Below are 24,887 nucleotides of genomic sequence, written 5' to 3'. Positions count from 1 at the left end.
ACTTGTCCTTTGATATGTGCCCGCAGAAAGCTTCGCATAATTCTGCTATAGACTAAAGTGACGCTATTGATGGTATCCCATCTCACTGTGAAACAAATATTACCCTGATTCAAATGATTGGAGCAATTTGGAAAATGTTAGGAAGTTGAAGAATCCAGTTTTTATATATTAAAAGTATATAATTGACCACTACTGAAAGTTCTTCTCCTTTATTGCATTTATTTGCCTTTTCCTGCCTGCCTTAGTTCTTACAAAATGCCTGCATTACTTTCGCCTGCCCCACAACTAAACAATCTGCTTTGCCCGCCACTCCTCATTCTCTTATATTGGGCTTTCAGCAATCTGATTATATATAGACTTATGCTATTTATTTACTTGCCGACGCTGTTGTAAATTGTTTGGCGTAGGTGTTGTTGTTGCAGTCATTGTTGTTAGTGTTGCTGTTGTGGTTACAGCTGTGTCATTTGCAATTGCAACCAATAAAGTTTGAAAGACATTGCACCAACGTGGCTTGTGGTCAGTGAATATAGTGCAGCTGCAAGCCCAACAGCAATAACAAAATAGAAAATAAGAAAATAGGAAATAAGAAAAAGAAGAACAGAGTAGAAAATTAACTGCAATAGCATTGGTCGATACATTTTTCTCTGACATCATGTCTCAGCTACGCAGCTGGTCGACCAAACATCTCTGTCTTCATCTCCTCACCACTAATTCACGGCAAACTATTTACAAAGTTTGCTGAAATTGCCTTCTGGAATGTTACTGAAATCTAAGCGTTGGTTGTTTGGCAGATATTCTGCACTTATCTGTAAGTGTATCGCTGTCGGAGTACCCACCTTACCTAATCTAACCTGAGTATTCGTTGTTGGAATTAAATGAGAATTGTCCTTTTGCGGGCATACAAGATTTAGAAGAGTTTTCTCAATTTTCCGCATGTTCTACTACATATTAAATAGTTTGAATACTCACTACAACAATGCAGATACAGTATAATCTCGATTAAATGAACAATTACATGGTAGTCGGGCAGTGCCTGATATGACGTGAAAAAATCGTGTTCTGCAAGTGGAAAGACTTTATGCTGACTCCAAACGCCTGATAAAGCCAGATTAAAAAAAAGTTATTGCTCTTACAGGCCATGTCTACTGAGTATAATTTCCATGTTCACTTCTTCGCAAGAAGTGCCTGAGAATATAGTATCGCTCCGAGGGATGACCGGACTCTAATGTTCCCAGAAATCTCAAAATATTTACTAGCAAATTATCTCGGCATCATTTATTAGTAACTCTCATTAAGATGTTGTCTGAATGCATCAGCCCAGATCAAATTAGCACAAAAGATGCCATTTTGATATTCCACTTGTCCTACCACAGGCCTAGAACCTAGTCAAACCATCTTAATTCGACCATGAATTTGCCAGTGTCAACTATTCTTTTCTGCAATTTCTTTCAAGGTATCCACAGAGAATTCCCCCACCATTCTATTTCGTAGAGCCCTCAGACTTGGGCACTCACACAGTTAGTGAAAGATTATTCTTGTTTGCAGCTTATATGTCTATGGTTTATGTACGGCCACCCCATCTTCCTGGTATGGTCTCCCAAAGGGCAGTGACTGCTTATTGTTGACGAAATTCTGAATATGTCTACTCGTTTATGTCTGCCGTATTGTGAATATCTGGGTCTAAAGCCACACTGATAGGGTCTAGTGAATTGGTTGATGGCGGGCTTCACCCTTTCACTTAATATGCTCGCTAGAACTTTGTAGGTGATACTTAGAAGACTGATCCCAACCGCAACCACCGTAGCCGAGTGGATTGGTGCGTGACTACCATTCGGAATTCAGAGGGAACATAGGTTCGAATCTTGGTGAAAGACCAAAATGAAGAAAAAGTTTTTTCTAATAACGGTCGCCTCTCGGCAGGCAATGGCAAATCTCTGAGTGCATTTCTGCCCTGAAAAATCTCCTCATAAAAAATTTCTGCCGCTCGGAGTCGGCTTGAAACTGTAGGTCCCTCCATTTGTGGAACAACATCAAGACGCACACCACAAATAGGAGGAGGGGATTGGTCAAACACTCAGAAAGGGTGTGTCACCAATTATATATATATATATATAGATATATATATATATATATATATAGATATATAATCTCACTGTAATTGGCATAGATTGCAGAATCACCCTTCTGGTGGATTAGGTAGAGCACACTTAAATTCCAATCGGCAGGCAATATTTTCATTCGACCATATTTTCCAGCGTCTCGCCACCGGCCTGCCGGCTGAGTTAGTCGAACTCGGTGGCAGGCTCACGCTCCTTTGTTGTTCTTTAGCGGCACTATTCTCACCTCGTCATGGTCGGGTAGTGGAACGACAGTTGCGTCGTCTACGATTTGGGGTATCGGGATCTTCATATTCTCTGCGGCATTCGCAGCTGTCACTATTTAACATGTTCGAGAAGTGTTCGCTCCATAATTTAAGATTGCTCTGGATGTCAGTTCCCTGATCGTCGTCTTCTTTCTTACAGAAAAGCACCCGGTCTTGAAACTTTCCGCAAGAAGGCAAGCCTTCTGGTAGAATTTTTGGCGTTTTTTCTTTTGCCCAGCATCTCCAGCTCCTTGCACTCACGTAATTCGGCCTCTCATGCCTTCCTTCTGATAGTACGTCTTTTTAAGCTTACGGTAGCGATCCCACATGGCTCGCGTTGCGTCCGATCGCAGCGTGATTCTATAGGCAGCATCCTTTCTTTCTGCGGCAGCATAACATTCCTTGTCGTAGCAACTGTTTTTTCGGACTGGCCGAAATCGGATTTCTTTTTGATGGCGGTACCTAAAGAACCAGAAATGTTGCTCCATTGCTCGAGCATGCAGTACTCCCGGGGAAGGGAACTGAGAGTCGTGTCAGTTGAAGTGTCACTGAGAATATCTCTGCACTTACTAGCTTCCTCAGATTAAGTAGGCAACTGAGCAGTAAAGTCCTCTGTGGACAAAGCACAAATCATACTTTATAAGACTCTCATGACATCCGTCCTAATATACAGCACAGAGTTATGAACGAACCGGAACATATGCATTGGATGTATGAGCTTGGAGCTTCCTATGAATGCAACGCTAGTAAGATATGCTGACGACATTGCGATTGTTGTTGTTGGCTCTACAAAGCGAAACTCCAGAAGAAAATGGAAACAGTCCTACTGACCAGACGGAGGAGGGAGAACTTAACCACCAATGTCGGGAGCCTTGACATTCAGTCCAAACCTGCGCTTAAGTATCATATCAGGGGGTCATGATCAACTCACTCGTGACTTTTAAAGAGTACGCGGTTGCAGCGAGCGCAAAAGCTCTAACGCGACAAGTGTTATTGCCGGAAAAATACCCTTGGATATCCGAGCACGCAACTTACATCACCTCTTTGACAGATTAGATAAAATACCTTCAAGGGGGCAGAAACAAGAGCAACGAAGCTCAACGCTTAATGAATGTCAACGAAGATGGGACTCATAATCTAGTGGTCGCTGAACACACGAGCTCATCCCGAACGCCGAGATATGGTTGTAATGTATATTTGGAGAGGCTCACTTTTACCTAGCACAGTTGCTAACTGGACATGGATGCTTCAAAAGCACAGATTTTGCACAGATTTGGTCTGGCTGCTTCACCATATTGCCCAATCTGCCTTGAAGAGCTCGAAGACGCGAAGTCTGATCTATTCCACTGTTCGCAAGAAGGCGCGAGGAGTTGACTCTGGCGTTTGGCATACAAGCGAGTGTGAGATGCGGCATGCAGGAAGAGTTGCAGTAGAGGTCAGCAAAAGGTGAACTGATGACAATCCTAGACGTCTGAGTTTATCAATTACGACTACAGTAAATCATACAGTGATAAGAGCAATACCAATTTCATGGTCAATACCGCATTTTTGATGTTCCTTTTGATAGTACCTACAGTGAAAGAAATTGACAAGACTGGACGACTATATTCGATGTATTACCTGATGTATTAGGCAGAGGGCCTAAACGCAGGTTCCAATTGTGGTCCAATAGGCACAATCAAGTCTCTACCTCGGTGTAATGCAATTATGCTTGGATGTCAGAAAAAACAAAAAAAAAAGCGTTGAATGCGATGGCCTTGGGACGTTCGAATGAAGTTTCTTCGCTATATGCGTTGACCTTTGCGCATTAACGACGCAGAATACTGCAAATTATGGAACCAGTAGCGATATGAGTTTATCGAAGGCATACAAAGGATGCCGAAATTTAAGAAGTCCATGGAAAGAAGACAGGCTGTCGGTAATACAAAGTCTGAAGTTGAAAATATTTCAGCGTCCGAATTACTACGCTGCCCACATCAATGATACTTCACTGTATTATTGTTCAGGATAAACCTTATATTGTATTTATAAGTTTGTCCCCACATACATATGTACATGTGTCAGCACACTGCCAAAGTAACAACATTTGCAATTACTTTCACATAACACTTTAGTGTAGTTGAATATTCAAAGTACTGTTGTTGAATGCAACACCAAATATGGATGGAAGTGGACAAGTCAAAGTTTAGTAAAACCAAAGAAAGTTTGACCACATTGCAAGCAAAAGGCTGCAGAGTTCAAGTGCAGATGTACATGTGTATGTATCTGTGGTTCCCGGACAATGTGAGTGTACGAGTATAGTGAATGTCTCAATATCAGTACTGAACCTACGGCTATGTACTGCAACTTATTCTCCGTTTTTCTGCTTTTGTCGCATTCCATTTTATTCTTAGTTTATCAAATAAACCCCATTGACATTTGAAATGGCACTTTTTGCTTGTTGTTTTCTACTTCATCTTAATTTCTATTTTCCCATTACTGCGAACTTTTCTCATTGAAAGTTTTATTTTATATTTGTATTTGTTTTTATTGATAATAGTTATGGTATTTTTCACAGTTTTTGTTTTGTTCTATTTTATGCATAAATTTTTATTTTTTATATACCAGTTACGCGATTCGCTTGGATAGATGCGTTCCCGTAGTTAGGAATTAACTTAAATGTAATTTGTAGTTTCAATCCACATAAAATAAAGGATATCACGCTTTTTATGATAGGCTGCAGTACTTCATTAGTTAATTATTAGGACCTTCTAAGTGCGCCCTTTGAATTCGATGAATTTGCAAATCAATCAGATACCAGATTTTCACAGTATCTCAAGGCCTGCAACGAGCTTAGACCGATTCCATGTTCAAGTGATCTAAGTATTTTAGACAAGATCTTCAATATTTGCGAAAACTGTTTTGGTTTGAGTTCAAAAAGAAGTATCTAAAGTGAAAGAATTTTTAAAAAAATTTATAATTTTGAAATTTATTCGATGCTGAATTTTTTCTTAGTTTTAAGGCCAAATTGTTTTAACTTTTTTTATTTTGATAAAATATAGTAAAAGTCCAAAAAAAATAAAATTTTTTTCCAAAATTTTTGAACAAAAACTAAAAGTGTTTTTCCGAAAAATTTTTTAAAGTTGTTTTAAAAAATGTTCCTACTTATAGTTTTGCTATGCCGGGTACCGTGACATGAAGCTCATGAATAGGCGACTAACTAACGAAATCAGGCGCTACAACAAAATTCCATGGAATTTTTCTGCGGCTTCACCAAAGCCCACACAAAGGAAATTTTCAATGCCTGGAAAATACATTTTTTATACGACACGGGATGGAGAGCTTAGAAATAATTACTTGAAGGTATTTTTGCCCACCCGCGGACAATGGCTTTTTTCAGCGCCTCGAGACTGGTGAATCTTTTAGTTCGGACATTGCTCTTCAAAAGGGCCCACAGAGAATAATCCATCGGATTCGCGTCTGGTGAATTGCTGAGCCACTGTGTGGACATTATGAAACTCGCAAAGTGGTTTTTAGCCATTTTTGATTCACTCGAGCTTTGTGAGATGGTGCCACGGTGCCGGGTCCTGTTGAAACGTCCATCGTCTGCCACTGCAATGATTGTCTGCCCACGTCTTCAAAGCAACCTTCAGAATACTTTCCCTATAATATTTCGAATTTACCTTGACGCCAGGCTCGATGAAAACGATTGGAGAGCGCACATCTGTGGTTCCAGCGGCCCAAACCATTATCTGTGGCGGGTACTGCTTTTGTGGAGCCAATCAATGACTCAAATTCTGGTATGAAGGGGTAGGTCAGATAAACTCTATCGTTTGGGAGTTTGCGAATTGCTAAATTAGGAAAAATGTGTCGTCAGAAAACACAATGTTCGGAAATTGACCGCTTTCGGCCAAGCGAAGCAACTCCTTCGCTCTCTCAAGTCTGACTTGTTGCTGCTTTGGTGTGAGGGTGTGAGATCATGCGCCTTTTGGATCTTATAAGGCTTGAGTTTGAGATCATTTTTCAGTATGCGGCGGTTGCTATGGTCATATATTTTCAGTTCTTTCGCCATTTGATTGGCACTTCGTCGGGGATTTCGCTCAAATTGCATCTTCACTTTTTAAAGCATTTCTCATGACGTTGCAGTCTTTTGATGACCACCTCCATGACGTTTCGCGATGCTACCAGTGTCATTGTAACGAGTAATGGTGCGATAAACAAAAACTTTATTTACTTTAAGGTGCTCGAACTCAAGAACAATCGCGGCTTGTGATTTCCCAGCCAAATATAATGCAATCACACCATTACGTTTGAAATCCATTATTGATTTTCTTCCTTCGCGTTTATTCTCGGCAAGATGGGAAATAATACTCTGGACAGTCATTTAGCCAACTAAAAGACAGCTGATGCCAAGCGCTCTGAAGTTGGTTACGCTTCGGGTGCCGGACCCTATACTTCAGATAAAGAAAACGAACAATTGAGCGATAGCAGCCACGCAGGGTGATATACTGGTGTCAATTTGGATTGACAGAAGTTATGTGGAGTGAGTTGGGAAATTTCTCTCGAAAAGAATCCTTAAGCTTGGAAACAACTCTACTTTACTACTTACATTTTTAGAAAACATTTTTTACATAATATTGACAACTTTCTCGATGTTGAAAAGTTGCGAGAGTTGTAGCGAAGTAGAAGAAAGGAGTAAAAATCGAAACAGCGTAGTAAAAAATAAGCGCTGGCATGTGGTCATCTTTCTGCCGCATATCTTTGTTGCATTGCTTGTAGATAATAAGCGAAGCACCATGAAAAAGAAATTTCTCTTCATTGAATGCTACACTTCAATGTATCAGAAAACATCGTAAATGGAAAGTATATAAGTTTAAGTATAAGTATAAATATAAGTATAAGTATAAGTATAAGTATAAGTATAAGTATAAGTATAAGTATAAGTATAAGTATAAGTATAAGTATAAGTATAAGTATAAGTATAAGTATAAGTATAAGTATAAGTATAAGTATAAGTATAAGTATAAGTATAAGTATAAGTATAAGTATAAGTATAAGTATAAGTATAAGTATAAGTATAAGTATAAGTATAAGTATAAGTATAAGTATAAGTATAAGTATAAGTATAAGTATAAGTATAAGTATAAGTATAAGTATAAGTATAAGTATAAGTATAAGTATAAGTATAAGTATAAGTATAAGTATAAGTATAAGTATAAGTATAAGTATAAGTATAAGTATAAGTATAAGTATAAGTATAAGTATAAGTATAAGTATAAGTATAAGTATAAGTATAAGTATAAGTATAAGTATAAGTATAAGTATAAGTATAAGTATAAGTATAAGTATAAGTATAAGTATAAGTATAAGTATAAGTATAAGTATAAGTATAAGTATAAGTATAAGTATAAGTATAAGTATAAGTATAAGTATAAGTATAAGTATAAGTATAAGTATAAGTATAAGTATAAGTATAAGTATAAGTATAAGTATAAGTATAAGTATAAGTATAAGTATAAGTATAAGTATAAGTATAAGTATAAGTATAAGTATAAGTATAAGTATAAGTATAAGTATAAGTATAAGTATAAGTATAAGTATAAGTATAAGTATAAGTATAAGTATAAGTATAAGTATAAGTATAAGTATAAGTATAAGTATAAGTATAAGTATAAGTATAAGTATAAGTATAAGTATAAGTATAAGTATAAGTATAAGTATAAGTATAAGTATAAGTATAAGTATAAGTATAAGTATAAGTATAAGTATAAGTATAAGTATAAGTATAAGTATAAGTATAAGTATAATCCATCCTGGCCAGTTTGAGTCTCAAGTGTGAAAGGACGTGGAAACCTTTTTGCGCACTGTCCATCTTTCATACATTGAGTAGGATTGAGTAATTCGCATGGACCATGAATAATACTTGTGGTGATTATTTGAAATAGAAGAGGGTCGGTTTCCTTGTCTGGTATTTCTGCTGAAATGATCTTGTCTATTTGTTCTGAATGGATTTTTTCTTTGAGCCATATTAATATCTATATGTGCATGAGGCAGTCAATTGAATACATGTAGCAACGAACTTCACCGTATATTTTTAATTTCACTAATGCATCCATTAATTTAGTAAGCTTCTGTTTGAATACTCTAGCGGTTAAATCATGTCTGTCTGCAGCAGTTTGTCCCGGAAGCAAAAGCGATTCGATTTCTGCCCATTTTGGATTGCAAGTAAAGGTGATGAATAAGTCCGGGCGTCCATAACTTCGAACATATGTCATAGCGTGCTGCGTATATTCATGCATATGTCTGGGGCTGCTGTGAAGGACGAATTTAAAATTACCATTTTCCCAATATCTTCTACATTTCGTTCGTTTAATATTGCGTCTTGAAGGTGGGTATACTCTTCAGCTCGAAGCTTTTCTGATTTAATCTTAGAAATAAAAGACGCGATTTGGCATATGTACATGTCAACCAAAAATTGTTGAAATAATCGTCCGCAACGTAGAAGATAATCCCTCCCTTCTCATATCATTATTTAGTATGCGTAAAAATTCACTGCTGACACTTTTGTATTGGTTGGCGCTTTAGTGAGGGGGTTAATTGCATTAGATTGAAATGATATCCATCTCGACCGTTCCAAAATAGCAACGGAGATTGAAAAACGTCGTAAGATCGCATGTTTCAGATATGCGCTGCAACTCGTTAGTCCGCTTGTGCAAAACGATATCTCTTTTGTCAAACTCATTGCCAACAATAATAATGGCAAGTTCGTTCGACGTAGGAGCGTTAAAATGTCGTTCGTGTTCACCTGTTGGCGTACTGTCTGCTTTGATGATAATTTTATATTCATCAGTTGGCATTATGTCGAGAGAGTTTTTCAAGATTAGTATCAAATTATTCCTTTCGTGTAGCATAACTTGTAATTCACCAACAATTCCACGATCAACGCCTGGGACGATGTTACATCGTTGATCTATCTGAGCGTCACTATTACCTGTAAAATATATTATATTTGAATAAATTGTGGATCTTTATCAGCATCAGGTAACAGCGAACCTGCTTTATGATAAGCCAGACCCTGAATTTTGAATGTAGGCATGTAGCCTGCTTCTGTAACGACTTTCGTTGCGCCAAAGAATGCCAACTGGAAGCAAGAGTTGTACTTCCGTAAGTTCTGTAGGAAAAGTTTTGATTCGACATTTGTTCTGCATGTCAAACGATTAAGTGGCTCAGGTGGCTCTCGTAGTGATGCCAAAGAAACATTACCGCTGCAGCAACACCTTCCTGCCTTTTCATTTTTAAATTTTCGTATATGACAGTGAGAGCAAATGACGTCCATGTTACTAATACTAATTTTTGAGTGTGAATGGTAGTCGATTGCAGGATGGTAATTGAATGCTTCTTCTTGAATACCGAAATTCAAACCCTTCCGAGATCTAAGTCTTGCTGTACGGTCACGTTCCATTCGCGCATGGCACCGTTGTGTAGTTTCATCATCACTTATTTTCTGTATTCGCTCCCTTTCCTGACTTAACCTATTTCCATGTTGTTCTTCTGTTTCAGCATTCTGAAATGTCCTCCTTCTTATTGCGTCGTCCGAAAGTCTTTGCTCACGTTGTTGCTGGGTTTCGTTTGTTCTCAATTCTCTCATTTGTTGTGATTTTTAAGTATATCTTGTCAGTGACGTTTTCCTTTTTAGAGGCATATTATGTAAGATGTGATATCCAAAATCTTGCTTAATAATACAAATCTTGCTATATAGAATATTGGAATTCCAATGGCGAAATAGAAATGTCGTTGGCAGTTAGCAAAAAAAATGTTTGCATCATATAGTAAATAAGTAATATACTTACCAAAGCAATCAAAATGCACAGTTTTACCTAATATATTTTAAAATATTTACAGTTGACAGTCGACACACGATTACGGATCGATCACGATAGGATAAACGTCCAAAGTAAATTTACCATGCGTCATCTCAACCTCGTCGACGATCATTTACCGACCGCTGTCGCCAACGTCAAATAGTCCTTCATTGGTCGACGCTTGCGAAATGTTATTGCAAAATTAACAATGCATTTGTGAATAAAAATATGCCTATTGACTTCCGCGGGGAAAACTACATAATCATGCGCATTTTTGCATTATTCCGTTGTGTAGTTTAGGCGGTATTGAGTAACAGAGTACAGACATTCGCATTTATATATACAGATAGATAGCTGACTTTGTAACTGAAAATACACTTGAACTTTTCGTGTGTTCTGTATATTCGTAAAATGAGTTTTCTGTTTTTTAGAAAATTAATTTTTTTTAAGAGCTGTCACTTCAATCTGCCGCAAAATGTACGCTGCTATTGTTCGCCTGCAACTTGGTTAAACCAATTTCTGTTGTTGCAGCATTTTCAGTTTTTGCTACATTTTCAATTTTTCCTTGTACTTTTGCGGAATTTATTTTACAGTATTATTCTGCTCGATGATAGTTTTGCCAAAGATGTGTGCGGAAGTGTGTCGTGAATTTAATGGCAAAGTGTACAAAAAAAAAACACTAGGCAGTGTAAGAACTTCAACAAGCTCATACAAGTATGTGCATATGTATATGTGCAAGGCAGTTCGATTTGGACAGAATATTATTCAGTAACAACAGTAACTGTTATAGCAAAAATACAAAAAAAAAAAACAATGTACAGAGTGGCACAAAATAGCTGCAACCTGTCTATTGGCAGATCGACCACTTTCCAAATGAGTAACTGTTACTTGCATGTACTTGTAGATATGCATGTGTGCGTGTGTACAGGGTGGTCCCAATGGAAATTTATACGAGGATAGTTTGAAAAGTTCCGTGCAAATTCAGAGCGATGGCACTACGGGCACGTATCCAGTTTATGTTTAGTTAGTAGCTTCTCACGCAGAGTTTTAGCCGGTCCGGTACATTTGTTTGTGTTTGGCTTTCGTTTGAAGCGAGAAAGTGGAATGATTTTCCTTTTTCATCACGACAAAACACCAACTCACGTCTCAGCAGTTGTGGTGGCAAAATCAATAGAAATAGGTTTTCAATTTAGGGGGATGGTTCCGGAGGAAGGTACCTGCCTGCCATTCACTTGGGAGTGGCCAGGACAATTCTTCTGCATTCGATCCAAGCAGCTCACAACTTCCAGGCTTAACCCAAGTATCCTCTGGATAGCTTCCGAACAGCCGTTCGAGAGCGAGCTAATGCGAGAAGGTGAAGCAACCCAGGATAGTTGGTTCTGCGCTGTATTTGGGGCGCGCCACGTAATAATCTTCCACAATAAAAACAAGAACTGATCGACTTCGCCGCGGCCCGAAACATGGTAGTCTGTAGCACCCGATTCGAGCATGAGAAGATACACCGAACTACGTGGCTGTCTCCACAACGAAAAACGCGGAGCCAGATCGATCATGTAGTGATAAATGGAAGACACGCTGCTAGTATCTTAGATTCACATACATACGGTCCGAGGACCCAACATCGACTCGTATCCTTAATTTGGTGCAGCCAAATTACGCACACGTCTGTGTGCAGCAAAAAATCGTACATTTAGCTACGCAAAGAATGTTCGATATTAAAAAGCTTCAATCACCCAGCTGTAGCCCCATTTTATGGCTGGAAGCGCTCAAACAATATTAGCTGTGTGAGTCTGAATTGTTTCCGGGCTAACCTCAAAATAGCAGTATTTACAACAATTACAACAAAAAAAAAACAAAGCGTTTTGAAATGGTTGCAGTTCCGAGGCAGCCAATTGACATCGCAAAACCAGCTCGTAAAATATGATTAAACCGAACCTAGTAAACTTTGTCAGATGAGCAGCGTTATAATAGAGCTCCAACCTGCTGAAAGCAGTCAATGAAAATGTCGGTACTCATTATTATATAACCGCAATGGCATCCAGGTGGCCGCCGTAGCCGAACGTGGGTTCGAATTTCGGTGAAACACCAGAACGAAGAAAAAAGTTTTTCTGTCGCCCCTCGGCACGAGATGGCAAACCTCCGAGTGTATTTCTGTCATGAAAAAGGTCCTCATAAAAATATCTGCCGGTCGGAGTCGGCTTGAAACTGTAGGCCCCTCCATTTCTGGAACCACAACAAGACGCACGCCACAAATAGGAGGAGGTGCTCGGCCAAACACCGAGAAAGGGTGTACGCGCCAATTATAAATATATAATGGCATCCAGCAGCATTTTCAAGCAAGTATGCCACTACTTCAAAGACTACATTAAACTCTTACATCCTGCGTATATACTCAGTTTTTGTCAATAGCTGCATCTCACTCCGATTTTCTAACAAAACTCGAGAAGAAGTTTCACTGCACAAAAAAGTTATATGACCAAATAATACTCAATAATACCCGTGGTGAAAAGATGTTTACAGGTGTACCCAATATCAGACCGTTAACTGACTCTCAGTGAATTTGACAAAATCAGCTGAGGAGCTTACGTAACTGGGATCACGAAGCGGTTTGTTTACGGAAAAACTAAGATTGTGTTGATGATATATTAGGTGCGCAACAAAGTTCTCGCTCTTTTTTGATGAATATACAATTTTATTCTGAAAAAATGGTTACAAGTGAACCATTGAACGTATTGCCCATCTGTGGCTACTACTTTTCCCCATCTTTTTGGTAGATCCCGTATACCGTCGCGGTAAAACTGTTCATCTTTTGAGGCTATCCACGGATCAAGCCATTATTTTATGTCTTCATATGAATGCAACTGCTGGTCAGCTAGACCATGTGCCATCGATCGGAACAGGGGATAATCGGATGGCACAATATCTGGAGAATATGGCGGGTGGGGTAGGATTTCCCATTTCAGTGTTTTCAGGTAGATTTTTACGAGTTTGGCAACGTGAAGCCGAGCGTTGTCATGCCTTAGAAACACTTTCTCATGCCTCTCCGCGTATTGCGGCCGCTTCTCGCGCAGTGCTTTGCTCAATCGCATCAATTGAAGTCGATACCGATCCCCAGTGATGATTTCGCTTGGTTTTAACAGTTCATAATAAATAACACCAACTTGGTGCCACCAAATACATCGCATAACCTTCGCAGCGTGAATATTCGGCCGAGGCGACGATGGAGAAGCATGACCGGGCACTCCCCATGACTTTCTTTTCTTTGGATTGCCATTTTTCATCAACCGTCACGACGCGATAAAGAACACCCTTCCTTTTTTGCGGCTGGAGAAGTTGCTCACAGGCGAAAAAACGACGTTCAACATCCCTTGTTTTTAACTCATACGGAACCCAAGTGCCCTGTTTCTGAATCATTCCCAAAACATGCAATCGTTTGGAAATGGATTGCCGAGTAACTCCTAATACTGAAGCAAGCTATTCCTGCAAATGACACGGATCCTCATTGAGCAATGCCTCCAATTCAGCGTCTCCGAAGGTTTTTGGCCTTCCTTTACGCGGACGGTCGTCAGCAATAAAATTACCGTCTGAAGCGACGAAACCAATCTCGGCACGTTGTTTCGCTTAAAGCAGCATCTACCGACTAGCACACACTGATGGCGGCATCTATTGACAAACAGCGGGAACTTAGTTGCGCACCTAATACAAAAAAACAAAACAAAAATCTACGTAGTCTTCGCTCATGGCGTATCTTTGTCATCTGAACAAGGGCTGATTGGACGAGTGTGTAAATATATATAAAATTATTGCGCATATTTCGGCTGCCGAATCCCCTATGACGTGGCAAATGATAGAAAAAGTTTAGTTTAGTTTTTCCTGTAGCGAAATTCACTACCAAAGTTTATTTAGACGAACTTACTAAGATCAGAGCGAGAAAATTGGTAGCGTTGGAATATAGGATAATATGTACCTGTAATTGAAACACCCTATACTTTGTGTAAGCCACATGACCATAGTGCAATCGTCAGCCTTAGTAATTGCCTAAATGTATGCAATAGAATGTTATTATTTCAAGTTATTTAGCTGCCGTGTAGTTTGGCTCATTGTTTTTTGTGGTTGTTGTTGTTGTGTAAGTTATTGTTGTCGTTTTATGGCAGTTTCATCTGTAACTTAGTTACAAACTAAACATGAGCTCCTCCACACAATAACAACTGGCAAACCACTTTGAAACTTGTGCCAATGCAGGCTTATAGAATTTGCCCCAAGGAAAATGAAACTGCAGCAAAGATAAGGGATTAAGAGCAGGAAGTAGGATATACCGCAAACAAGTTGGCCATGTGTCCTTTTGCAGGAAGTAGGTGAAGTTAGGTTTATTGTGAATTTCGTGGCAACGTTTTGTCAGTTTATTTGTTTAAATATGCACAGTGGGCTTGTTTGGGCAGTCATAATACACAAGCAAACAAACCCACAACTAATGTGGCCAACATGTTTTAGCTTTTAAATAGTTTGCATAGCTACACTGGCGGCACCGGTAACTCGCTGAAGGGGTGTTGATTGTTTAAGTCAAATATTACTTCTTTAAGTAAATTTTTTGTTATTGTTATTTATGGGTTTCTTTTCTAAAGGATTTTAATATTTTTTTAGTTTACTCAAGAGCTTGAAAAACAAAAATCGAAATGCATAGAAACAAGGAAGGCGTCGGGCTTATCACACAAAGTCGTTGATGAAGGGAGATTAGGGGTATTCATAAAAAAAAAAATTCCCATAGGAAAAAAAGTATGCACATCCGCTTTCTATAGACTTTGAAAGAGACTCCCTAACGAGTTTAGTAGCATCGCAGTTTTTTGAGTACGAGTTTGCTATCCTTCATTAGTGATATGAAGTCTGCCATACTTTTCGATAGTTGGAAAGCAATGCAACATCGGTTCAAGCTATATTCCCATGCAGACCTGGGATTCAGCAAAGGAGTACATCTTTATCTGAGCATCCAGAGGGCTACAGCGTATTAAAGATTTTAGGGTGGTCGCCTATTTTTTCGTATACTTAGTTGTAGACGTCATTCCAGAGACAAAATTGTCAAATTTTTGTGAGCCGAAGTTAAAGATATGAGTCATGATTTCAGCAGGACGGCTTAACAGGTAAAATAAATTCCAAATAAAATCCTCGACCCGGACTTTGACGTTGATGATTGGGTATACGTGCATCTGCGAAAGGCTGGGTTGTGCCAACGGAGTGCTTAGGTACTTTAGAAGGATGACCCATGTAGGAGAGGCAAAACTGGAGATGTCAGACAAAAACAGATACAAGTCCGTCCGTGTTCTGAAGCTGGAAGTTTGCTTCCTCAATTGTCTCCTCATTTGCTGAGCAACTTCCAGGTAGGTGATCAGTGTCCGTAAATCCAGAAGCGTCTGTCTCAGCCTAAGTGGCTCTCTGGTCTGTGTCTGATCCCAGTGGTTCAGCAGTATTATCTAAAGACCAACTCGGATGGTGGGGACCTGCGGTGGACAAAACCCGGGAACAAAAGAGTACAACGGTGTACAAAAGCTGAGTCAAGTTTCTTGAGAAGCTGAGCAAACGGGACACACGGTATACGACGTTGAGGAGGAGGCACGCTTGCAATCTCCGAAAATAAGAAAAGCAGCATGCTTTGTGAACAACGGTAGTTGAACGTGAAGTTTCTAAACAAGCCAGTCCAAAAAAGACAAGCGAGACTGCCCTCCCCTGCAAAAGTTGCAACAGCCTTCGAAGTTGAACGCCTCGAACAAAGTCTTCGGAAACGAAGACTGTCCTCGACTTGAGACCTTCAACCTCAAAAGCTGCAGCTTTAGCGAAGAACACAGCAGGCACATCGTCAAAGAGCCAAAGATCTGACGATTAACAGCGATCCGAGAACAAGCGTAAGAAACCATTTTGAAGTTTAAACTCACCGTCGGAACTATAAGTAGCCATTATCGACCGTGGTCAGGCAGAAGGTAAAATCACAAACGGAAAGTGGCTACTAGTAGAAGAGAAAATAATGAGATTCATTCTCACAGGGAACAAACAAGGCTTGAATTAAACCAAGTCCTGTGTGATGGTGTCAAGCGGCACAAAAGAGTCAAGGTGGAGAGATGCAGAAAAAAGTTGTTCTTGGAGCCTCTCACAACTTGCATTCGCAGCCTTGGAGAACTATGGCCAGGAGAAAAGTTAGATGTGGTATCATTAAATGATGTACCCTCTTGAACGACCGCAAGGGTGTGGGCTCCACCTCCACTAATGCAGGAGCGGGTGGTCTCTCACTGATAAAAGATCAAAACGAAGTGGTGCATCCCGATGAGTGGACCATAGTGAGAGGCCGTGCAGAGATAAGAGAAACGGCAAAGATCTCTGACTGAGCATCCGTCACCGATCTGAGAAAATCCTCAAAGACTTGTTCGGAAATAATAATACTAATAGTGGTAGTCCCTCGGCAGACAATGGCAAGCCTCCCAGTGTATTTGTGCCCTGGAATTTTTTTTTTTTGATTTTGGCTCCAACTATTCTGTGCTGGTAATATGGACGTCGCAGATGATGTACTCTTTGGTGAGCTAATCATCAAAAATATCGGTAAAGTCATGGAATTCTTAAGCAATGGCATAAACTCTTACGCACCAATTCTCATCAGCGAATATTTTGTTAACTTCATCGGCTGAAAACGTTCATAACTTCTTGTTTCAAGTAGGTATTGGGACTTGCAAAAAATGTGTTCCATTATTTGGGCGAGATTCACTCAACCATTTTCATTTACTCAGGATTACAAATATTAGTTTGGGAATAAAGAAATCCATTAGAAGAAGTCCGGAATGCATGCAGGGAGGTTTGACGAATATTTTCTTTACCGATGGGTCCGAAATAGAATCTGAAGCTGGATGGTACTTAAACGATAGTAAAAGGTATCACTATGCTATGGGGGAAATGGCAACTATTTTCCAAATGGATGTTTTTGCCATCCTGAAAGTAGGCGAATGGATAATCGAGAGGAGATGGAGCGGGAAACGGATTGGAGTTCTCAGTGTCAGACAGGCTGCACTGAAGGCCCTGAAGAACGCGAAGGAAACCTCAAAGATTGTTCAAGAATGCAAGAAGAAGCTTACTTCAAGACAGAACAGGCTTGTACACTCCGGCGTTCAAGGGAACGACATTTCCGATGAATTGGCCAACCGTGGTTCAGCGGTGCCCCCACAGGGGCCAGAGCCAATAATCGGAATCAGTTCCGCAGGAATCATGAATTGGATCAGCGATTATGTAGGCAATCCACATAAAGAGCGATGGTCCGGTCTAGAACAGAAAACTGTCAAACTTTTTACTAAAACTTAGAAGGAAAGACCTTCAGTTGATGGTCGGTATCATTACAGGACTTAACCCATGGGGTCAGCATGTGACCACCATTGGAATAATTGAGGACCCAATGTGCCCGTCATGCTTGGAAGAGGCGGATAGCACTGAGCATTTTTTCTGTGAGTATCCTGCCTTTTGCTAGAGCAAGACTACGAATTTTGGGTCCCGCTGTTATGAGAATGAGTAATATTCGTTCCCTAAAACTGGAGGATATTTACAGATTTGCCAAAGAATCTGGAAAATTCTCACAGGACTAACTATCTCTATCCCTGTCTCTATTCTTTCCTATCTCTTTCTCTGATACTTTTCTCCTTCCCTCATTGACTATCTACCCTCTTTTCACAGTTTTAAATACAGTGCGCTTTTTAGCCTGAGTGGTTTAGGAGCCACCAAATCTCCTGGTGCTCCTTAGCTCGACCTTTTCAAATTTCAATTAAAATTTTAATTTCAATCGATCAAACAATTTAAAGTTTGTGCTCATTCTAAAGGTGACATTTCACACTAAAAAATTCTTCAAACTAATATTTATACATTTCTTATACAATTTCCAAAAATTGTAAAAACTGAAAATTTTCATAATAAAGAAAAAAAGACAAAAAAAATTAAGTATCAAAAAAAGACAGCAACTTTAATTTCTCTCACTCGATTTGATCAGTTAAGGCACCTTTCTGGTCTAGACTTGCGAATTGAAGAAAAACAATCGGTATCAGTTGAAAATCGTTTTTATTCATTAGATCAGTTATTTATTTACAAAAAAAAAAAAACAAAAATTTTTTTTCAATGACAAGAATAAAAAAAATTGCTTCCCCTGACGTAACACATGCCACTAGCGTAACTGATTGAGACCCTCAGGTACGCCTGAAAAAAAAAAAATCGGTCGATTGTACATCAGGAGATATGTCACTAAACATATGGATTTACAAACAAACAAAAAAAAATTTTCTAGATATTTTATCTGTTTATTGGAAACACAAAAAAGGACTTTTTTCACGTTCGCGCTCTTAAAAAAAATAGAAAAATTGATTATAAAATTATAATTCAACTCGGAAAAAATATTTTCGAGAAAAACACGATTAACGCGCTTGGATGATACCTCGGTGTCGTACTCCTAACCAGTCTCATTTTAAAAGACCGTAACGTATAAACTACAAGGAATTTCAATACAGAAATTTGCAGGTATATTTTTGAAAATATCAACTATCATAACATGAAAAAAATCGAATACTAGACCAGAAAGGTGCTTTAATGGATTCTCTAAATATTATAGAATTTTTTTTTTATTATAACGTTTTTTTTTTAATCCAAACTATTATTTGTTGGTATCTCGGAAACTACTTGACTGAAAAAAAAATTATGTGAATCTTGGGACTCAGCCACCGATTTTACATAGGAATTAAATGAACTGCTCCTTGGGTCTAGTTTCAGTGTTGAGTCAGATGAAATGACAGGGAATTGAAGAAGAACTTTGAATATTCATGATTGTCCTAAAGTGCTTCACACTATTGGAGGATCCCACATTTTAAGTGTCTCAACCTGTAGAGGTTCTAAACCCCAAGGAAACTAGTGCCAAACATTTTTTGTTTAAGTATAAGTATGTAAATGCCTATATGCCCACTCTTGTTTTCCATACTTGCGTTCATGTGTCGCACCTTTCATTCATACCAATGCCCACCTATATCCTTTTGCAATTGCAGAGCTTCATGCTTACTTGAGTGAATTTACGGCTAATTATTTATGCATGTTTTGCACAAGTTTCCCAAGCGCATATCCTTCTCTATGCACACTCGCATTGAAATGCATGCAAAACATTAATGCAGTAAATACTGTAACCCTAACCCTGTTGCTCCAATACCTACCAACTTCTTCAACTAATTGACAAACGAACACATGCACACACTGGGCCTGCACATTTGCTGTCGGTGCATTAGATTTTAGTTACGAGCATTGTATGCATTGCTGAGTTAGCCTATTCGGAATCACAAAAGGCAAATTTATTAAGGCAATGAAATAATTGGTACGCCTAATGAATTGAGTGTGGACTCAGTGCATTAGTAACAAAATACTACTCGGCGTACTACACCCGGCGCTGCCAGTTAGTTATGGGGTGGCTTTTAAACGCATATTAATGATCTTAATTAGGTAACCGGGTTTATGTTACAACAACTATGGGTATTTCTCTACTCGCTTAAAGGCTCAATAGAGTATGCGGTTTACTGGCAAATATTCATGCACAATTAGGCTGTGATTCGATATAATAAAATAAGCTTACTATGGCTAGTACTTTGTGTGGTGTGCAATTTTGTTAAGATGAACACAGTAAGATAGTCAAGTTAAGATAGTATAAAATATTCGAACTAATTTGAAGACTATTGCATACAAATATTCCTAATGAGAAATTTAGCTCCGCTGCTCAAAGTGCAATCAGGTTAAAGGAGGTTGGCCCCTGGAGGCAATCTCTCTCGTATTTCTCTCAACTTCGGACATATCTCTCTAAACTGGAGTTTGAGGGCCGTGCCAGGGCAACCTTACCAAGTAGGCAGGAGGAGAAAATCTGCATCGAAGCTGGTACCCCCTGTCTTCACTGACGGCTCCAAGATGGAATCAAAGTGATATATTACATTGCTGAAAAATTTTGGTTTGTTTTGGTTTGCTTTTTTTCTAGCGCACATTTGGAGCAACATCTGCGAGTTTGAATTGGCACCGGCAAATGCAAAGATACGTTTCCCAGCTGTCTCTGACGTTTAGATAAACGACCTGATAATTGGGATCTGCGGACGGCTGCAGTTTTCTTACCCTCTGCTATTAATGACTTAGTTAATGTTATTAGAAATTCGATGGAATGAATTTTTTCTCTTCTAAGGTTGTAGTAAATTATCCAGGAATTTACCGCGGAAAACATTAGTAGGCGGTAGAAAACCTTTTTCCACCATTTTGTAGACTTCCTATCGTATTCGTTAATCCCTGCCATTTGGTCGGCGCGATTTACTCCTCCCATATCTTCTCGGTAAAACTTTATAGATACAGGGCATGATACTGATATTTTTTCCATCTTTCAACGTTTTATTAACTGTTGTCATTGTTGACTTATGACAGTTGCTTAGCACCATAACTTCCTTTGAATCTTGCCACTTAACGCAAAGAAGGCCAGATGTGCTTACCCTGAATGAAGACTCGCTTCTTTTTAATTTCGCATCTAATACTGGTCGATTTTTTCTGTTTCGCATGCATATTTCTAAAGTTGGGAGCTCTAGAGTCTCAAGTAGATTCACAGAAGAAAAAATCTATCGAAATATACCGTCACATCACGTTCTCTAATTGTACTTACTAAGCTTTTAACCAGACGTTCTCCCAAAGTACCATCGCTCTGATTTTGTTCCCTTCCATTATACCTATATATTAAAATCATATGTATACCCGGTCTCAGAGTCGCATCGCAGCCACATTTTTATATCACGTTTTACTGGCTTGAGTGGCATATATTGTTTTAAGAACGATCTTCCTTTAAATTTCGTCATTGATTCATCAATACTCTGCCTAGTACTATCCTGTCGGTATTTCTGAAATGTATTTTTCAGACTCTCGACAACATCATCTACATATATAGTATGTTTTGCTACAGTCTATTGGCATTTGAGGAAGTGCGAAATATAATTTTGATGATAAAACTTAATAGCGGTCACGAGACATAGCTTAAATAGAATAATTATTGATAGACTGATGGTTTGACCAGTAATGTTTCAATGCCGGAACTTTGATATAAGACATAACAAACATACAGCTTAGGAGAATTTGTATTTCTCCAACATCAGTTTTTAAAATATTAGTCCGTTTTTTTGCTGTTCGAAATTCATCAATGCGCTCATTTGTGCATTGTACGATATACATGCATAGGTTACGAGGAAACAGCTTATGAAAAATTTCGATTGCCGAAGAAGTACGGAGGATTCCTGGATTTATATTACACTCAAGATAATCAGTTACAAAATGCTTAGGAACAAAATTTCCTTCAGGAGAAGACCATAACCTTCCTTGTTGTTGATGGGGTTCTTCTAATTCATCCATCGAAACGGTGTTTTCAACTTCTGACAGTTCACTTTTCGACGATGAAGATGAACTAGATTCCTCGTCCTGCAAACCCGATTCCGGCTTGTCATCACTTCCGCTGGAAAAATCACTTTCTACATTTTCGGCATCTGAGTCCAGCATTTCATCCAGCAGCATTTCCGTTATTTCATCTGTCCTTAGTTTTTTCGATATGGTATCACTTTATAAAAAAAGAGGTCACTTAGTTATTGCAAATAAGCACTGCTGGTACCCATATGTACCGCTACAAAAGACTGCTAGTACGTATAAGTACCACGGTCTTAAAACCCCTCAAGAATATACAAATCAAAATATTATTTTCATTAATTATACTTACATTTGAAGACGGAATGATTGTTATATACAATTTTATTAATTTTTTTGACACCTCACACCTTCTTTTACAATATTTTTAGCACAAAATCAAAGACGTTTCAGAAACCTTCGCTATTTCACTCAAAACTGTGCACGCTACGAGAGAGAAAATGAATTAATGTTTCCATGTACCGTTAGATAACATAAAAAGCCTGCTTTAGTACATTTTATATTGAGTTTGGCATCGATTTTTGGGATTTAGACCTTTATAAACATTTAGTGGTATATATGGTGTACCAGGAGGTTCGAAAGGGTTAAAAACACCCAGACACGGAGTTGAATCCATATATATTTTGGTGCAGAACTGCATCATACAACTTTTAGTCCACTTACGAATTCCCAATTTTCAAGTCATACGAGAGATATGTGAATCCTCTAAAGAGTAGTTGAGTTTCAAGCCCCGTTTGTTGGCGGTGTTGTAGCCGAATAACTTAAAGTAGCTACTCATAGCTTTCGTACTAGTTTAATGTTACTTCTTTTGTGTTTGTCTGCTTACCTTTCCCACCCTACCAATATTTTTTATTATTATTATTTTATGCGAATATTGCATGTATTCTGCCGATTCAACTGCCTACCAAGCCCAATAGCCACTCGAGAGAATCGCGCGCAATTTCTCACGAAATCAGGCCATACAAAGTTGGTACGAGAATTGCTGGTCGGTGAACTTGGCCAAGATGTGGGGAGAAAAATTAATTTCACTGATAATCTAATCCAAATAATGTGCGCAATGATTTCGCGCCTCAAATCTATACCCGACATATTTTTATATGGCCGTACATATGATTTTATTTACTTTCTGCTATTTTTATTGTTACGGCCATACCTTCTCTTATCACAAATGTTATTTGTCGCGTGTTTATGTGGTGATAAATGTTTGATGGCGGAAAGTGTTCAAGTCAATTTCACTAAAACGTTGGCGATTATAAATGTGGAAGCAAAACAAATGGCTTTCGATTGAACAAAAAAATCAAAAAAACTCCAAACTATTACTCATGTGCAAGCATAAAAGGGCGTGGCCGAAATAAATTCGGGAATAGTTCCATATTACGACTGACCAATGCGCTTTCTCCTTGCCACACATTCATTTTTATTTCGCACTCTGCTCACTGGAAAATTTCCCAATTTTTATTTCCTGCACGAAGAATTGGACAAGGAAATAAAATTAATGCGTAGTTTTATATTCATTGCGTGTATGTTTTGTGTACTCGCATATGTGCGGATGTGTGCTTATAATGCGTAGTTATAAAATCTCGCGCCAACGGGGCGTATGAATAGCAATAAAATCTACAACTATTAAAATCCATGCACATCCAGTTATTGGCAAATTATTGTAGTATACTCGTATTTGTGCACCGACACTTATTGTATGACTGTTGATTTTAGTGATGAATTGGGAAATTCTTTGTGTACCCGATGTGAATTGGAAAATCTGCTTAAAAGCTTATTGACGCTATGCCGAACAGCAGTTCCATAACGATTCGCGGTTGTTTTTTCTTTAGCAGCGTAGTTTGCGCAGAATCTCACTAAATTGCAAATCAAACCACAGAAGCCTTTAAAAGGAATTTAGAAATAAATGCAGTTTTGCCAACAGTTTAAAAATTGTGTCGGGTGTGTTTTAAGCTGCGTAAGAACTGTCGATATTGATAACTAAACCATGGTTTGACAGATGGGAATGGCAAACTGTGATCACATTTCTGTTCAGTAAGGTTTGTCAGGTCATCATGAAGCGTTTAACATTACTTTGAAAAAAATCGGTTTGCGAAGTTCATAGAGTACTGGCGGCATCATCGGTTCTTATTTCTTTCAAAATGAGGAAGAAGCCGTGGTTGCTGTGAATAGCGAGCATTATAAAGCCTTGTTTCCAAAAATTTATCAGCTAAACACCGACAACATTTGGTTCTAACAAACATTTGGTTCTTACCAAACAGCGTTAACAATCGATTTATTGCAATATTCAAGCCACCGTTGATGCCACACGCCCAGACTTATTTCAAAAATAGACAAAATAGGACTGATCGAATGGACTATGTAATTCGTACCCGCGGCGGACATTTGCCCGAATCATATTCAAAAAATGAATGCCATGAAAAAAATTATAAAAATTATATATCTTGGCAAAGGGTGATTCATTTTGCACCACCTTGTGTATCCTCAACTTTTAAGCCACTCTTAAGTTATTATGATGCCGATACCTCGACATGTATAATAATTATATTTTAGCCTTAAAGTTTTTTGCTCGGATCAGCAGCTCAAGAGTAACACGTCGCAATTAAGCACATATGTTTTATCACAGAAAAGGTGGTCCATACACGAGAAAAAATAAATTGAGTAAGTTCTCTAAATTGTTTAAATGCTGTAATAGAGGGTTCCACTTTCCTGTGAGAGCTTGGAATTTACATAAACATTTATTTTATATGAAACAAAAATAATGCTCTGAAGCTTACTAAGCCAGTTAGGTTATGTTTTTTTAGGTAAAGCGAACTCTCTTTACTCATTGGCTGGAGCGTTCTCGGGAAGAGATTTATACAGCCCGAAACATGCATACCTGATATTTCTTAAGGGGTTAAATGGGTTTCGTCGGGTAAAAAAAGGCCTATTTTCAATTTTTTTTTTCTGTGTAAAAAATTATTTATTTAATTCAAACTTTTCTCTGTCTTATAGATACATATTTAAAGAATAATTTATGAAATTTTCAATAAAAAAAAATTAAAACTGCTCCATTGTGACGTCATTTCTGGTGACCCCTTGAGTGCGTCCGCGTTGTCAGCATAACTCCTGACAGGATCATCAAAAATGAAAAAAAACAAAAATAAGTGTTTTAGTTAAGGCCATTAATTCGTGCTTGAACGAAGGAAAGTTAAAGGAAAAAATGG

General features: G+C 38.5%; 1 protein-coding gene across 1 annotated transcript in view; it reads right to left on the bottom strand.

The window, feature by feature from the left end:
- The window catches only part of LOC129238092 (uncharacterized), a 93,912-nt gene extending 72,135 nt beyond the window's left edge, over positions 1 to 21,777 (bottom strand). The window contains exons 1-2 of the mRNA XM_054873131.1: positions 21,581 to 21,777; positions 380 to 535 (exon numbers count right to left, since the gene is read on the bottom strand). Coding sequence (XP_054729106.1) covers positions 380 to 535; positions 21,581 to 21,777 — 353 coding nt within the window. The remainder of the gene's footprint in view (positions 1 to 379; positions 536 to 21,580) is intronic.
- Positions 21,778 to 24,887: the final 3,110 nt, after the last annotated feature.

This window comes from Anastrepha obliqua, chromosome 2, assembly GCF_027943255.1.
Source record: "Anastrepha obliqua isolate idAnaObli1 chromosome 2, idAnaObli1_1.0, whole genome shotgun sequence".
NCBI classification, from domain to species: Eukaryota; Metazoa; Arthropoda; class Insecta; order Diptera; family Tephritidae; genus Anastrepha; species Anastrepha obliqua.
The sequence above is the reverse complement of the archived record's forward strand: the minus strand, read 5'-3'. Positions and strand labels throughout refer to the sequence as shown.